Source organism: Trachurus japonicus, chromosome 14 (genome assembly GCF_045865225.1).
Source record: "Trachurus japonicus isolate A0001 chromosome 14, Traja_1.0".
Lineage (NCBI taxonomy): Eukaryota > Metazoa > Chordata > Actinopteri > Carangiformes > Carangidae > Trachurus > Trachurus japonicus.
The window spans coordinates 6,897,007-6,914,620 of NC_140920.1; the positions used below are offsets into that span (position 1 = coordinate 6,897,007).

General features: G+C 42.8%; 1 protein-coding gene and 1 long non-coding RNA gene across 8 annotated transcripts in view; one reads left to right on the plus strand and one right to left on the minus strand.

Annotated features, from left to right (window-relative positions):
• Positions 1–17,614, minus strand: part of LOC146974141 (uncharacterized) — a 79,662-nt gene that overhangs the window by 22,135 nt on the left and 39,913 nt on the right. The window lies entirely within an intron of this gene.
• gabra1 (gamma-aminobutyric acid type A receptor subunit alpha1) overlaps positions 10,073–17,614 on the plus strand; it is a 28,863-nt gene continuing 21,321 nt past the window's right edge. Inside the window, exons 1-3 of one of the 7 annotated variants that reach the window (XM_085797246.1) lie at positions 10,073–10,209; positions 12,782–12,887; positions 16,955–17,067. In XM_085797246.1, the coding sequence (XP_085653372.1) occupies positions 12,808–12,887; positions 16,955–17,067 (193 nt within the window). In that variant the 5' untranslated portion in view covers positions 10,073–10,209; positions 12,782–12,807. Of the gene's footprint in view, positions 10,272–10,929; positions 11,139–11,695; positions 11,844–11,895; positions 11,914–12,781; positions 12,888–16,954; positions 17,068–17,614 lie in introns of those variants that run through there. The other 6 variants (XM_085797243.1, XM_085797247.1, XM_085797244.1 and 3 more) reach the window with 6 other exon arrangements.

A 17,614-nucleotide genomic window follows, 5' to 3' on the forward strand; every position in this document is an offset into this window, starting at 1 on the left:
CAAATTCATTGTAGAGATTGATTTTTTCTGCAGCGTCTGCTTTCTTCACTTGATACGGGGGTATGTAGAGCAGGCCATTGTTCAGTGAATCTCAGCATTTGACACATTGAAGTATGCTAACAATAACTCTTCAGGCATTAATCATAATGATACGAGTCAAAGAGATTTTTTTTTTTTTGTCTTGGCTCCGGGGTGGGAATAAGAGGAGCAACTTTTTTTTGTGTGTGTGGCTGCAACCCAGAATAGCAGCTACATACAAATTCACAGTTTTGCTGAATGACTGGGTGATGGGCTCTAATGAGGGAGTGGATGTGTGAAAAATCGTCCTTTTCCCACTGTTCCCTTCTTCTATCGCAGTTTTTTTTGTCACTTTCTCTCTTTCACTCGCACACATGCATGCACAGTCTGACACAACCGGATTTCTCCCTCAATCACAAAGACACCCGAATGCACACACACACACACGCACGCACACACACATGCATACATGCACAAATACTCCTACACTTCCAGAAATAGCGGCAGCAACAGTCTCAGTGAATCTCTCAGCCCACATGTTGGTAATGTCACCTTTTCAGTGTTTCATTACCTTGTGCTAACATCTTTCTCTCTCCCTCTGTCTATCTATCTCCCTCGCTCTGTCTTTATTTTGGGATCAGTGGTATGTTTGAGAGGAGCAGCCATTCCACATAATTGCCATAGTTAATGGTGTTACACTGCAATTTCTCCATCGCATCTGGAGAGGGAAGAGTTTATGATCCATTAATGTCAGTACTCTAGCACACTTGTAAACTGCACTCAGAGGAAATACCAGGACCGAGGCAAGACAGTATGGAGGCAAGGTCCATCGCCAGAGAGGATGAATCATAATTACAGAGAGCCCATCGACTGTAAAGGTTCAGATGATCTTAATGATAGAGGGCTGTCGTCATAACAACATCAGCTGTCAGAGAAGCAGCAGAGGGACTAAACTTAGTGTCCTGACACCTGTCAAAAGTTGGTTTCACAAACTCTATGACTTTCAGCCAACTCATGTTAAACTGTAAAAAAGAAGAAAAAAAAACAGACACAAAAAGAGCACAGATGGTTCCACATTTAACTAAATCTAACGGTCAATCTCAGGAGGACAAATCGTTTCAGAAGTTGTTTGCCTCCTTTTTAAAAGCTGCAGTTCTGTTTGGTTAGTACAAGTTCTGCCGATGGGAGTGTATAGTTGTCACTATAATTCACTATTCAATAAAAACTATTGTTCAGTGCAGCTGAGGAGAAGAGAAGGAAGAGAAGAGACCTGACTCATCAGAACCAACTTACTGACTAACAACTAAATTTGTCATTACAGTCGTTAAAACATCTGTCATCATCATCTGCTGCATTACAGTAAACTTTCTCCTAAATCTTTGTCTCAAAGAACAATTGATTTGTACGTTGAGATATATGACAGTTAAATACTGATCATCTACAAAGGAACAAAAGATTTATTCACTCTAATATCCAAACTTGCTTCTGTGAATATATTTCCATTTTAATAATGGTATATTTGTCATGCACAGGTTGTATAGTTGACAGAAAAAAGAAAACACAGAAGATTAAAGTCATACCATTAATGAAATACCATACACAAAACTAGAAATGAACGGGAGGACGACAAATGGTAAATTGGTACTTTTGCTCTCTGAGGCATGAGTGGCAGTCGTGCACAGTTTCACTACTAGTTGAATCAATGTCCAGCAAAAGTATTTGAAGGAAAAGCAACTAAGCAGTAGAACAGATGGTCAGTGAGAGTTTAATGCCCGGGCCAAACTGTTGTGCGTTGGTTGGCTAAGTCTCAGGGTCATAATCAGTGTTATGTAAACTGACGAGTGAGAGTGCGGCTGCTGCTGCTGCTGCTGCTGCACGGTCGGCCTCCACACCGCGGCCCTACACGCTGCATCCACTGTGCAGTTGTGTGTTTAGCATGTGTTCACAACCGGATATGTGTTTTTGAGAGGGAAAACGAGAGAGGGATCACTATGTACGTTGTGAACTAGAGAGAAAGAGGGAGAGGGAGGGAGAAGAAGGCCAGCAGGAAGAGACACAGACACACTGTATGTTCCCTACAGAAGCATTAGAGTGACATGGCTCATCACTTGAAGGCAGAAACCACCAGCTGAAGCCTACATATGTCAAGTATGTGCAGAAGCACTTCCTCTAATGGCCACTAGAGGCTGGTTTCAAGAAGTTCTATTGAAGTGAATGGGGGGAAACTGTACCAACAGAGCCATATAAGGAATAGATGTTCAGTCAGGAGCAGTAGCTACAACATGGAGAAATCTAGAATGAGCAAACTGCTCCTGAATGTAATGAAAATAAAGAAGAAGAAGGGATCTAGAAAAAAAGAGAACTCTGTTTCTGTGTGATACTGTGCGCTCTGATCTCCACAAGCAGCTCATGGACTCATGTTCAAACTGGCATGGGAGCTAATTATGTGAATTAATGCCCGAGTCCCTCTGAGATGATCTGCAACTGAGGACAGCGATGGCATCATACGACACTGTGGAAGTGAAAAACCACTGAATTACATAAAAGAGTATAGAGTTTAGTTCTAATGATATGAAGATGTGGAGATTCAGGGTGTTATGTTACAGTATATATTGCTGATTAAAAAAATCACTACATGTGACTGGAAATACTGAGAGGCAGCAGCATATTGAGACTAAAGAGCATTACACGCACACACCTACACACTCCACATACATTAAAAGTGATAGTTTGGGTTGTTTGTCATCAGGTTTCTTATCTGTACTCCGTGTTTTACCTGAAGTAGATCTGGATCAGTGCCCTCCCTGTTTGGAGAGGCATCCAGCACAGACGCTGAGCGATGTGCTGCTGTGGACGAGGCCAGTCATAAAAACAAAACAAACAAAAAAAAGTGGTTTCGCTATGGAAAAAAAATCACACAGCACAAATTCACAATGTTTTAACACTTAGCTTCTTCAACTCTCTTTGAAATATGACAGAGAACAACACTGGGTGCTTTAGCACACACACAAAAAAAGGTATACGTTTTTGTTGATACAATTGCAGCAGCGCATGTTTGTATGAAGCCAAGTTGTGTATTTGTGCTTTTGATATTTTATTCACATGGTGTTTATAAATGACGGTGTTTCATTGGCAATCGTGAATATTTGAGTGTGAAAAGATCAACTGGTTGCATAATACAGTTGCCTGCAGAGATTTACAGACTAGCTTTATAGCTTTGGATTTACCTCTGTATTTTGTCCTGCATTGTGTTGTTTATGTGTGAGCGTGTGTGTGTGCTCACTGCTAATTTGCAAGCATTTCTGCCCAACCTTTATGTGTGTTTATGCATTTATGTCTGTTAATTTGCATACATGCAAGATTTGCTCACATATGCTTTTGCAAACACTTCTCCAACAGTCCTGTGGTTACTATACAATAAATACTTGAGTCTGCTCTAGTCATTTGTTATATATTTTGGAGATTTTTTTTACTTCAACTACTCCTGCTACATGTTTATTCTCTTTATCTTTCCACTGGCTTTTTTTTTTTTTTTTACCTTAGATGTGAGTATAACAAAAACAATAACTGGTGGCTTCGACTGTGTGCAGCTGAGTTAAAGAGCCTAATGGAAAGTGGAGTTGTGTGACCGTCTTACTAAGTCTAACTCTAAAAGTAACTGAAGAACTCCAGCCATCAATATTCAGGTGCAGTGTCACTAAAGGGTACATTACGAAATGTTATACAATACATTCCTACGGGATTTCATGACGGTGTTCTCTCCACAGAGGGATAAAGTCACATAACTGAGATGAGCACACATTGTTCAAAATGTTATGTACCAAACTTAAACTTAGAATAAAACCTTTGACTGGCAGAATTTAAAATGTTTATTCAAGATTTTGAAAGAACTGCCTGTAATCCCCCACCAACAAAACTTTTAGTCAACACTTTAAACTGATATTCTGCTCTTTTAAGAACCAAGTAAACAAAATTTAATATTTTCCGGTGTTGTTTCATGTTTGTTTACATCGGTGATGACTGGGTTCCCCAGCATGCTGGTAGGCTGTACAATAATGCAACATGTGGGTGAGGATCAAGCGATTAATAAATGCTGTATGTTGGCAGCTTTGATAGCAAAAGAATTCCCGTTTGTCTAATATATGCTAAGCTGTATTTCAAAGCTCTTTAATTCCTTTAAGATGTTTCTTAAAACTATGTTTTGATTCAGAATTGAATAGATTTTCAGTCAGTAGCTATCTGTCTATTGTCCTTTTGTACAAGAGACAAAAGACAATCTGGCTGAAGTGTTTTTACTGCGACTGCAACTGAAACACAAACCTGGTTGTTTTAGTCTTTTGATTCAAGTTACTTCCGTTTTATTTGTGCAGTGCCAAGTCACAAGGTATATTATCTCAAGGCTTTAAAGTGTAAGGCCAAGACCTTATGATAGCATAGAGATAAACACAACAGTTGTCGTTATGAGCAAGCAGAGTTATTGAGACATCCTCATGATAAAGAATTTCAAGTCCAGTTTAGAGGTACAAAATGCATCAATAAAGAAAATTAGAAAATGTTTTTAATGTTATGCAAGTAGAATAAGACTTTACTTGATAATGTAGCCTGTGAGTACAATAACCTATAGGTTCTCTAGAATCTAGAAGTAAAACATTGCACGTCATCTCCGCCTTTACATTGTCAATGCATACCTCCTGGTTGGAGGTTGGTTTTATCTAGCTTCATTGATCTATATAACTGGATGTCATCCACATAGCAATGGCTATTTATGTTGTCTTTCCTGTTAATACCTGAAGGACCCAAATATGAGATAAAAAGCATCAATCTCAGTACAGATCCCTGTGGAACGCTGTGATCTTCCTTCTGTTTTTATGATTAGGAACCATGTGTTTGGTTACACTGATTCATACGTTGTTATTTTTACTTTGAGAGTTAGTGTACATGGGTTACCATAGTAACTGATGGCAGCTGCTTTCCTACTGTACATGGAAAAAAATGTGGAGAGTCTAAGTTCTTGAGAAGCTGCAGAGAACATTCATGTGGGATAATATAGGTTCTGTTTAGTGGCCTTGTATGATATGTTTCTTTGTTGGCTCTGTTAATGTGTGTTATTTGACTCAGTCTTGGTTAAGATAATACTAATATGTATATGAATGTGTATGTGAATGAAAACAACAATGTTTTTTTTTTTTAGATAGTAAGTTTGAGATGTTACTAGACAAAGCCTGCTGTTGTTAGTATCTGCCAATCACCTAGAAACAGAAATGTGGACATTGTTGTTCAAGTATTCGTTATCGCAAACCAACAAACTCCAATAGTGTTCATGGAGTGATCATTATTAAGATGAACAAAGTGAGTCTGTCTCAGTAGTGCGGCTCCTTTAAAGCCAATGATATGTCCAGGTCTCTGTAATAAAATCTTATGATTGATGGTGTTAAATAAGATCTAATAAAGCAAGTGTAGAGACGAGTCCATTGTCTGAGTCCACGAGAAGATCATCTTTCCCGGTGCTCGTCTCTGCTGTGATGGACTCTAAATCCTGGAAATCCTTAAACAAACCTTCCCTATGCAACTCACCACAGAACTGGTTTGCAGCAACTGCTTTGAGGATTTTAGCACTGAAGGAGAGGTTGGGAAACATCTGGACTTAGAATGAGATTTTTAAATTGAGGTTTCTGCAACTGAAGCCTGTGGTATGCAGCCATTTCATAAATCTATTAGATCTAAGATAGAAGTGTTTGATTAAAGGAGTAACATCCATGAACCAGCCTTGGACAGTTAGGATTTGTGTGTAAAAGACAAGTCAGTGGTGAAGATGAAAAAACTTGAGATCTACAGGAGAGCTGCAGTCTGTATATACTGTAAAATACATTACAGTTGATTCCCGGGAGACTTTACTGGAGAATACATCTGTGTGAGTTGTGGGAAGGAGGTGATGATTTTTTTATACACTTGTCATCATTTTATTATCATGCCTATTGAGGGTTAGAAGAATATATGGCTCAATAAAGCTGTGACTGTCTATCAGCCTGGTTTGGAATAACATGAGGTTCTGGTATTATTGAGACTTTTGAATCTCTCAAATCCTTGTGAAATTTGTCTAGATTGAACTGCCTTTTTATATTTTTATAGGTTTTGTAAAGTCTGCTTTAGAGCCTGTGTTTGTGAATTGTACCACAGAGCCTCTGATTCACTACCTTCTCTTTCAGAGGAGCAACAGCATCAAGTGCTGGATGCAGTGAGGCTGCAGCACCAGCAACAAGATCGTCAACTTGTGTGGGTGTGAAGTTGAGATATCTGCCCTCCACTGCATTGACAACTGGAATTGGACTAAATAACACTAGAAATCTTTCTATAAATTATGTTCTTAGACAGAAATGTACTGTAGCTGAATATTTCTGTCTGATTCATTCTAGAGAATGAAAAACCTGATAATGGTGGTCAGATAACAGAGGGGTTTTGGGGAAAACTTATAATGCCTGAGGGTGTTAATTTTAGTGCAGAACGGAAGACAAACAATATACATGAATATTGAAACTACCCAAAGTAATGAATTCATCTTTAATAAGATCTGACTCTGATATAAAGTCTAAGATCTCAGATAAAAACTCAGGGTAAAGGGCAGGTGAATAATATAACTGTTTGTTTGGACTTTAATAAAACATGAACACTGATGCCAATCAGAGCTGATGAATACCAGTGTCTACTGCAGAGTCATTTCAGCAGGTCTGACTGCTGATGGTTTCCTATTCCACCAAAGACAAAGACCCAGTGTTAGTGGGCTTCTGTTGACAATGAAAAAGAGGCTTAATAAACTTGCTAACAACTATGGTCGACTGTGTCACAAACGTCACATTTCTCAAAGCAGTGCTGCCAATAACCAGCGTTTGTTTCTCAGCAGGTGTGTCACTGAGTGGAGAGAAGATTTTAGGAATATGAACACAATGAATTAAAACATGTTAACACCAACAATTGGAGGTGATGTCATTTGCTTCCTGCAGCACGTCAGCACATCAGCCCCATCTTCACTTGATCAAAAATCTTAACTTATGATGATCCGATCAAGGCAGTGACTGAAGTATATGGTTGTATTCGTGTAAGGGCAGCCTATGTAAGTCTGCATGCATGCACTTATGCATGTAAACATCCATATACGTACGTATGTGTGCACCGATGTGCATGTGTCACATTGGATGTGGCCTGAAACTCTGAGTCAGAGGAGCTCACAGTTAATGGCTGATTGCAGAGAGCAGTTCACAGAGGGTAAGCGCTCCTTTGTCTTCCACAACAGCCTGACTTATTCCTCAGGACGGCTGATTGAGGCAAGTCACTCCTAATGCTCTGCAGAATGGGAACTACACACTACAGACACGGCCTCTGTGTCCACCAGTAAAACTGCTGGAAGGGCAGACACCCTGCAATTTGGCTGCATCAACTCCCAACAGCGTGTCCTGGTCCAATCCGTTGTCAGCCGTCTTTCATTCTCATTTGTCGAGGCTTCACTGTTTGATTCACACTCCTCTCCTTGATAGTGCCACATGCGGATAACACCTCACTTAACATATTCACCCACACCTGTGGAAAGTCTCAATTAGTCTTCTCCATCCAGATTGAATGGATAAGAGATGAACGCACTGGGAGCCGGGCAGGAGTGAAATGAGACATTTTGTTCGGCAGCGGGCTGGACGCTGAGTCCGGGTTCAAGAGCCAGAGCAGCAGCGGATTTCTCAACCCACTGGCACTGTGAAATGCACCGGCACAAGGGGCAAAAAAAAAGGCAAGTGCAAATCAAGCATTACTGCAGTAATTGAACTGAAGTACTGCACTTTGGTTTATCTCCCTCTCTCTCCTAATCCAGCCTCAGTCGGAGGCAGCCAGTGGGGAGCGCTGCCTGCTGTTGCTTACTGGACGGAGAGTGGTCCTGAGCGACCCCTTCATCCTGACCTCAACGCAGCCAAAACATGCCCCCATAAGACTGCATGAGTGTACGCACACTCATAGAGTCCCAGGAACCTCCAACTGAGTGAAATCACATGCCAAATTAAGACATTGCTCCCCCGCAAAGAGCAGGCTGAAGAGAAAAAGCCTCTCTCACCTGTCCTAGTTTGTCCTAGTTTTATCCTGTTTTTAAAATGTTCTTTACTGCCTCCAAATAAACTGAAACTGAGACCTCAGGCTGAGGCCGTTGCTCGTGGATAAGGGTCGAACAACAATCTGGGGGTGTTAAGTTTGTGTGACGGTCATTAAAAGGCAGGTGGCCACTAAAGAGAAGTCAGCAAAACCCTCCAGGGACAGAAGTCTTCAGAGAGCCTCGTTCCCTCTGAGAGACAGAAGAGCAGGGGGGAGACAACAGCGGCTGTAGCTGGAAAACACTGATACACCACAGAATAGATGAGTTTAACAAATACAAAAACACACTGAGTCCGAGGTCTGAGACTGGAACTGAATGTGCAACCGAGGAAAACACACACACGGACACATTCACAGGACAAAACCATGCAGACAAACCTGTGGCACATACAAACCGAGCAATTAAGTACAACACACAAAGGTGTCTGCAGGTAACTTTTTGTGTTAATGGTTCATGGTGTGTGTGTGTGTATGTGGTGGGCGTACTTCATCAATATCCCTTCTTTTAAAATTCAAAAGCACTGTTCACAGCGAGTGATTATTTCCCTATAACCTGCACATCTCTCACCTAAATTACCATCATCCATCTCCCTCCGTTTAGCCCTGCACACACACACACAAACACACACACACACAGAGCGAGAGAGAGACACGCATGCACGCACGCACGCACGCAGACGCACGCACGCGCCTCACTTCACTATCTGTTCCCATCACCTGCCCAGAGATGGAGCTGTAAGTTAGTAGGCGAGTCTCCTTTGCTTTGCTGTCATTTCGTGGAGAGGCGACACTGGAAATTCGTCTTAATTGATCACTTGTTTTGGAGAAGCTGCTCTATTGTTGCCCGAGAACACATCCTCTCCTCTTTTGGCAGGAGGAAGGTTATTAAAACGTGAGAAGGAGTGAGGATGAAGAGGAGGAGAGGAGAGGAGAGAAGAGGAGAGAAGAGGAGAGGAGAGGAGAGGAGAGGAGACGGGAGTCGCGTTTTACTTCTTTCCCTCTCCGCTCCACCGTCGCGGGCGTGCGCGCTCGAGCATCTCGCACAGACACACACACGCACGCGGGCACGTGTTGTTTATGCATGCTCGCACGTGCACGCGCGCTCACAGGCAAATCGAGTCACATGCAGCGGTGGCGTCTGGCTTTGAGAGAAGGGGAGCAGCTTGAAATGATACTCCACTTGCATTACAATGGCATTAATTCTACAGAAGGAGCTCGATGGGGCTGTTGGGAGTTTTCCCCCTCTTCTCCTCCTCTCCTCCTCCTCCTTCCTCCTCCTCCTCCTCTTCTCCTACTCATGATTATTAAAATATATTAATAATGCGCGTGCACCTGCAGCATCAGGTTATGAGGAGCGCAAGAGCAGAAAGAGTGGATAGAAGTCATTCCAATAGATGGATGGATGGATGGATATCTTATTGAGAACAGCCCATGATGTCCTTCCTAACTAATCACGCACACGCACTACTTTAACCACGCGTGAGGAGGCAACACACTCACACACGCACGCACACACACGCACACATACAGAGAGTCAGAGAGGAAACGTTGCACTGCAGACCAGACTGACGTGACTACACTGCCAGCTCACTCTGCCTGCTCTGATGAAAATAAACCTCCAGTCAAAACTGAAGGCGAAAAAAAAGAAAAAAGAAAAAAAGAAAACCGAGTTGCTCCTCTGTCAAAAAGCATTTCCCCAATCAACAGCTAGGGATGTATAGGAGGCTCGTGCCACCATGAATTACACTGATAAGGTTTAAACTATATATACCCCACTAAAGAGTGTCCTTGTTTCCCTCTCATGCCTCCTACTGTAGTCCTTGGTGATGAAAATGTCCTCTGATTTGTAGTTTAACTTGAAATACGCAGATGACTACAAAAATATACGCTGGGTATCATCAGCCCTTTTTTTTTTTCCTCCCTTGCAGATGCACGCAGCTCAGCGCTCCTCGCCGTGCTCAGCTCAGTCTGGAGTGGCGCGGCTGTAGCAGCAGAATATTTGGGCTGTAAACAGAGACACAGTGCTGTTGTCTCGATGCGAAACGTGGGCTTTTAGGAGAGACGGTGAGTGATTCGAGGAGGATTTTATTGCAGAGAGAGGCTCATCGTCTCATCAGTGGAAGCTGGTGAGGGAAACACCATTTTCTTACTAACATTTTTTTTTTTTGGAGGTGCCTTTTCCCCCCTTTGCTTGTGTCTTGCGTGTGTGCGCGCGTCTCCGAGCCGTGTAATCCATTCGTGTTTAATTCTCGTTATTCTTCCATCATCACCGTAAGTACTCACTGTGCGTTTTTATGACCGCTTCTCCTCTCCGTGTGTCATAGGCAACCTACGGCTGATTCGGTCGTGAGACGAGTCTTTTATTTTTTATTTTGAGAAATGTCAATTTTTTATCTCCTTGGAAAACGATCACGTAGGAGTCAGGCAGAGAGGCAGAGAGATGGAGCGCGATGAGGGGAAAACAAGGGAACCCAGTTGAAAATGTAAGAGGATTTTTATTTAGCAGCCACTGAAAAGAGATTAGGGCGACAGCAGTGGAAGTTAAATTGTGCTGCATATAAAATGGGCGGGCTGGTCTTTATATTAGGTTGGTACAGTCTATTCTAAAATGAAATGGTCTGCGCTTGGACACAGCCTGTGTGCCATGCGCTTTAATTAGAGGCAGATTGATGAGCCAAAACATGTATTTTAGACCGAGACCTCGCTGCTCCGGTCCAGATTGTTAGTTTGGTACAACATTTTTCCTTTTTTTTTTTTTTTTTTTGCTGACAGACTGAGAGAGTTCAACTCACTACAACAGCACCACCAATGAACAGTGAGAGAGACCTGCGCATATCGTCAGCAGCCGCTTCTCCAGCCTCAAGCTAAAATTCGTCAGATCTGAGATCACAGAGGATTTTTTTCTCATTCAGTCCGGCTTAGAAACGATATTCACAAAAAAAGTTTGTGGATATAGGCGGCGGACAGCGAATATTTACCCCGAGTCATCTGCTGTAAGTGATTTTCTCCCGTTTTTATCGCCTTTTTCCCCTCTAAAATCATCAGGCAGAAGAAGCAAGAGGGGAGAGAGAGAGATAGAGAGAGAGAGGGAGAGAGAGAGGGGAGTAACGCTGGGATTTAGAAGGGATGGTTTGTGTTGCTGGACGCCGCTAGAATCGAAGACGAGTTTCACTGGGGGGGAGTTCGCCGTCGAAATTCAGAGCGTTTAGCGGCGATTTTTATGGCGAGCAGGAGTCGTTTGACGCCTTGAGACGGACGCAGCTCCGGCTTCAGCTCCGGCTTCAGCTCCGGCTTCAGCACCGCGGACAGCGCTCCAATCAAACAGCGTCAACGCACATTTTTGCTTAATTACTCCGCCACGCACGAACCGGATCGCCATGCATGTATTTAGAGCAGCCTTGCGGGGATGCAAGTTGCATGCTAAATTCCGACCCACAGCCTGAACATAGTCCAACGCACTGTAGAGGAGAGGCTGACATTTCCTCTGAATAACTTAGAAAGTGTGCGCTCGTGCGGGATTTTCTCCTCCATTCGTTAATCTGCATCATCCCCGCTTTATCAAATCCTTGTCAAGCAAAAGGATTTATTTTGAATTTGATTTTGGTTTTTGGATTTTTTTTTAACTGAGCATTGTTTGTCCCCATCGACTCCCATCCGCTCACACAGTGCACCTTGGAGCATCACAAGCAAGTAGCAGGGTATTGTCTTCAATGTGGCCAAATTTTGTGCTCGTGTGTGATATACTGCTTTAGCGCTTTTTATAGAGAAGTAAGTAATTGCTCCTGTCGTGGTCACATCGATTGTGCTTTCAAATAATGGACCGAGAATCGGAGGATTGTGTAATTTTTTTTCTCTTTTTTCTTTTTGCATGCACAATAGCGCAGACTATTGCTTACATACTTTATGACCCGGCTGACATCATAGCCTGATGATTAAGGAGGAAGCAAATGCTCTTATTTTAGGGGATTTGGTTTGATATTGCGGTACCGCCGCGTTTCACATTGCAGGGTATTAGAGGAGGCTGTGTACAGGTGCTACAGGCTCACTGGCTGTTATGTGGTCGATGATGTGATGCCTTGTTATTTCTTCTTAATTATTATGCGCTACAGCTGCAGCCATACCATATGCCTGTGTATACTGAGTGTCAGTTATGAAAGTCGTATTTACACTGGTTCTTTCTCGTCATCCAAACGCTGAGGACCTATTTAAATTCGCCCCCCCCCCCCTCCCCTTTTTTCTCTCTGCACAGTTAAGGGTGTAAAATATGTCTCTGTCAACGTGACAGCTAATTTAAAGTGATGATGTAAAATCTTTGAGGGTATATAGGCGTGTGTCAAGTGGCATGTGATGGCCCAATGCATGAGGCAAGGCCATTTGGTTTGATTCATGTGCTGTCAGTGAATCTGTGAGAAACGTTAACAGCCAGGACCAAATGAAGCAGGTCTCCCATTAGAGCCTGGACCACCAACCTCACCCCCCCACCCCATCCCATGCTGGATGTTGTGGTTTTTAACACGTCTACATGTTTATTGACACTTGTTGTGATGAAATGTTGGGCTAATGGTTGATCACTGGATCATATGACTTGGTGTCATGATGCTCACTCTCTCTCTCTTTCTCTCTCTTTGACCTCCAGCAGTGAAAGGTCCTCATATTGCAACTATGGGTGGACGGAGCAGGACGGCCTTCCTGTGTCTGGGAGCGTGCTTGCTTGTCGCCAACAGCGTACTGGGTGGGAAAAGGTAAGAACAAAATTCAATTCACAAATGCACATGTACCTGTTTGTTAACATTGTATGATTATAATGTATGTGGGTTTGGCGCCTTATGGAGAGTCTGAGGTCTGCTGGAAGCTTGCAGAGACCAAGGTCTCATTGGGACATGTGTAATTAGGCTTTGGTGACATTTGGGGACAACATGTGAAGACCACACACACACTGCACTGCATTGGGCAAATATATTCAATGCAGTGTGGTGGAGGAGGACAGTTGTCTTCAAACGCTGGTCTCAGTGCTTTGCCAAGTGGTCAGCTGGTTAAAACATATGTTAGTAGAATCAGTCGGTCAGCCAGCCAAAGAGGCAACCAGTGGTACAACTGCAGAGATGATATTCAGTCTTCTTGCCGATTTCTTGGTTTACTGGGTTACACTCTTCCAGAGCATATTCAGTGTGGTTGTAACTGGGGCATCCCCACAGGACACCTCCATGCCTATAATTGCGTAGCGGTAATAAGAAGTGCAATGCAGAGGGAGAGGAGATGAAGAGCCAAAATAGACACCATCCACATTATCATAGTGTTAGACTCTTTTGGTTCACTAGCCTTGTGGGACAACATCTCCACTCTCGTGGTCTCAGTTCTCGGTCCTGGGCTATGTACAGTAGACGATGTGTGTTGCACCGTGATATTTGGCACAGATTTGTGCACGTTTTTTTGACAGTGGCTGCGGGGATGCTGGGGTCGATGTACAGACACAGTTCTCAATGTCAACACCGATGTGTCAGATGACACCACAGCAGAGGCAGGGGAACGGAGAGAGGAAGAAGGTGGATGATTGGATGCGAAATGACAGCAATCAGATCCACTGCCATGTGAGCTGCAACTGCATTAATCCCAACATGATTCAAATATTCGGCAGCCATTAATGTGCAGCATACCTCACAACATCACAACCTGACTCCACTGCTTGGATTGCATAAACATGCAGGCCGGTCAAAACATCCACAATTACAAGTACAACAACAACAACAGCACGAAAGCAGAATCCTGTTCATCTGAGCCGGTCCCACTGTGGTTCTCGTGGAGAATCCTGGAGAGACCTGGGCGATCGGGCTTTTCTGCACGGTTGAATAATTCAGTGGAACTGTCACAGACAGTTGTCCTCAGTGGCGATGTCTTGAGATGGTCCAGCTTGCTTCTCTCTCTCTGTGACAACAGCTTCGCCACAGAAACACACATCCATACAGTGCACGGTGCATGTTTCAGTCAACGCGCCGTGGGCACTCACACACACACACACACAGATGGAACGTGCCCCATTTTAAATTTATGATGCACTGCGCTGTGTCATGATTGCACACTGATTGGATCAAATTGATTAATTGCAGTTGTAGCTCAGGTTTGAGATGTACTGAGTGGCAAATGGAGGGTCTGATTTACGGAGTGTGATGTGTCGCACGTTGAGCACATCACAGAAAATGTAAAAAAAAAAAAAAAAAAAAGTACTGATTACTTCACTGAGGAACTGTCACCGCAAAGTGCAAAGCAATTATCACCCAAAGATTTACTGTATAATCCAGTTTCCCTTCTTGAAGTCAAATGGGGAATCACACTCACGTATTGTTCCATACACACCTTAGGGGATTTCAACAAGACACGGTAATCAGGAGGACCAAGCACACTGCTACAGTATGTTGCCAATGAGAGAAATTGCCTTATAATTAGATATCCGAAAGACGGGAGAGAGAGAGAGAGGGGGAGAGAGAGGCAGAGAATGAGAGAGGGAGACGTTGGCAGAGTGAGTGTGAACGGCACTGTTGCTGTTCAGATGACCTGTAGATGGGGATGGTGTACAATGTTTTATGAGTAAGTGGCCTCTGGCTGATAAACATGTGTATTCTTCCACAGCACCTTTCCCCTCTCCATTTTCTTCTCTTTTCTGGGGCATGCACCCCTAACCCCCCCACCCCCCCGCCACCACCCATATCCCCCATATATACTGTTATGTTAAAAAATGACATGTGCCATATTATTCAATTCATTCCTGTATGTAAAAATGAATCTTCAGTATCTTGATTTGAGGTGAAATAAAACAGTATCATTAAAATGCAAGGACAAAAACCGAGCCAAAATTTTCCATCATTATTTGCACTAATGACTTGTTAGGGTGGATTTTTTTCCTCCTTGTGTTTCTTTTAATTATTGGTGAACTTGCAAGAGCTTAGAGACGAGTTGGCTTGTGTTCTATGTTGGTGGAGGCCATAACAAGATGACTGTAACCCTCGGGCCAGACCAGAATCTGTTTCAGTGCCTTGCTGTGATTTCGTGGCTTGGCAAAGCCAAAATGCACGTAAAAAGAAAATTGTGCTTTATTTTAGGCTCAGCTGACATCCCATGGAAGCAATTTTGTTTCCTGTGTTTATATATAATTGACGTCCCAGACCTGAACAAAACAGATTAATTATAGTTTTGTATTTGAGTATTTCCAAAGCTGTTACCTCCGAGACTGACGGAAAACTAAATTGCTCATCACAGTCTGTGCAGCATTGCTTTTTTTTTTCCAGTGGCAGATAGATAGAGACTTGTGAATTAAGAGAAATTGGAGGCAGAGCGATGTGCATTAACCCTTTTATACAAATCTATCAGTGGATGGAGCAGCTTTATTTAGAGAGCCACATGTTTAGTTCACATTGAAAGATAGTCCCATAGTTTGTGGATGTGAGCTGCAGTTCCCCCAGTTTCACTTAACAGCATCCTCCCCTTTCCTCAACCTCGCTTTTCTGCCTTTTATCTCCCCCTCCTTCATCTCTGTTATCTCCATCTTTTTTCTCTCTCTTCTTTGTCTTCTCTTTCTAGCTTTTCTTGCATGTTTCTCCAGACGCCACCCACTCCCACCCACCCCACCCCACCCCTCCCCTCCGCCTGCCATCCCTCCTTCTTTTCCTTCAGTCCCGTTCCAGGTCCCTGCTAACTAATCTTGATGACCTCTCCCTCTCCTTGGAGCCATTCAGCTTGCAGAGCTTGTTTCCAAACACTTGCTGTTTATTTAGCGTGAAATCAAGCCAAACGCTATTGGCTGTAAAAAAGAAAGAAGAAAAAAATGGGCGAAAGAATAATTGCTGAGCAGCACACAATGTATTGTTAAGACTTTCATCTGGGTATTATCAGCATTATCACATATGCAATCATATGCATGAATATGTATACAGGCCTGTTTATGTGCACAGACCCTAAGCTTAAAGTACACTGTGCACTGACTGAGGTATGCAAACACACACATGCACACATACAAACTCTCTAAACACTCCTGTCATATGTTGCCTTTATGATACACAGTATAATTAGGGGCTGTATTCCTGATTATGAGTGTGTTGAAATATTAATATATGGAGATGCTGCAAACTCTGCTCTCACAATCGGGCGTTGCTCTAAGCATTTTGTTTCATGTTGTTCAAACAGCACATTCAGCAAGGCCTTTGTGGTCTAAAAGACCGTATTAAGGTATAAATAATGTATCATGATTTCTCTATTCTATCTCTGTGAGATTATTTCTATGCATGGGTCTCTGTGTGTGTGTACCCACACACGTCCTCTGCATTCAAAGTCGTATATCTCAACGATGAGAGTAACTTTAACACATGCTATTTTTCAAAATAAAGTTTTTTTTTCCAAAGGGGTAATATGACGTAACTTAGTCTCCTGGGATATTTTCCCTTTAAGTCCATCTCTGAACAATCACTTATTTTATACGTCTTGTATCAAAACAACCTAAATCCTAAAGTGTGAGCTGTAAATTGACAACAACAGCAAAGTGTGTTGGTGTCATACAAGATTTTACAGACTTCTCCTGTGCATTTTCATTTTCATTTTCACGACGTGATTCATGATCCACTCTGTGCAGCCCGTGCTCTTCAACTGAGACGTCTTGCAAACTACAAAGTGGAGCTCCACTTTTTGCTTTCATTCTTCTTTTTTTTCTGGTCTTTGATATATGATTCATATTCAGAGGTTTTTTTTTCTTACTCTTTTGGCAGTTTTGACTGTGGCTTTGGACTCTAGCTGTGACTTTAAATCTTCTCCTTTGCTTTGCCAGCTCTGGGCAGAACGGCATGACAGATGAACAGAAAGATAACACTACAGTGTTCACCAAGATCTTAGACAGCCTTCTGGATGGCTATGACAATCGCCTCAGGCCAGGACTAGGAGGTCAGTAAACCCAAGTCATTCAATGTTTTTTTCTCTCTCATGGTGACTGTTTCATTTTTTTTTTCATTTTATAAATATGCAAATGTGCTGCAAAAGACTTTACACCATCCACAGAGGCCCATCCAAAAGACTTATGGAAGTAGGTTTGCTTCAAGTGTCAGATTTCTGTGAGTTGGTTAAAAGAGAAGATGTACAGATTCATTCTGCACCTGCTGTTTTTGTGAAGCAGTGCATTGTTATGAAGCCACTAGTTGTAATAGAAGTGTGGGCGACAGATCTCTGCTGTCAACTGTCCATTGTTAGAAGGAGAACACAAAATGGCAGAGAGACCAAGAGAGAAATGCAGACATAGAAAATGAGAGAAACAGATAAAGAGAAAGAAATAGAGAACAAAAGTGAAAAGATAGAGGAGGTTGGTGGGGGGGCTGTTAATGTGAGAACTGGTGTGTGAAGGACACTGAGGATCAGGCAGTGTGATGCAGCAGGCATCAAACACACAGGCGAATAAAACCTGGCCTGCTACAAGTTCACTAGCCCAGAGGTAGAA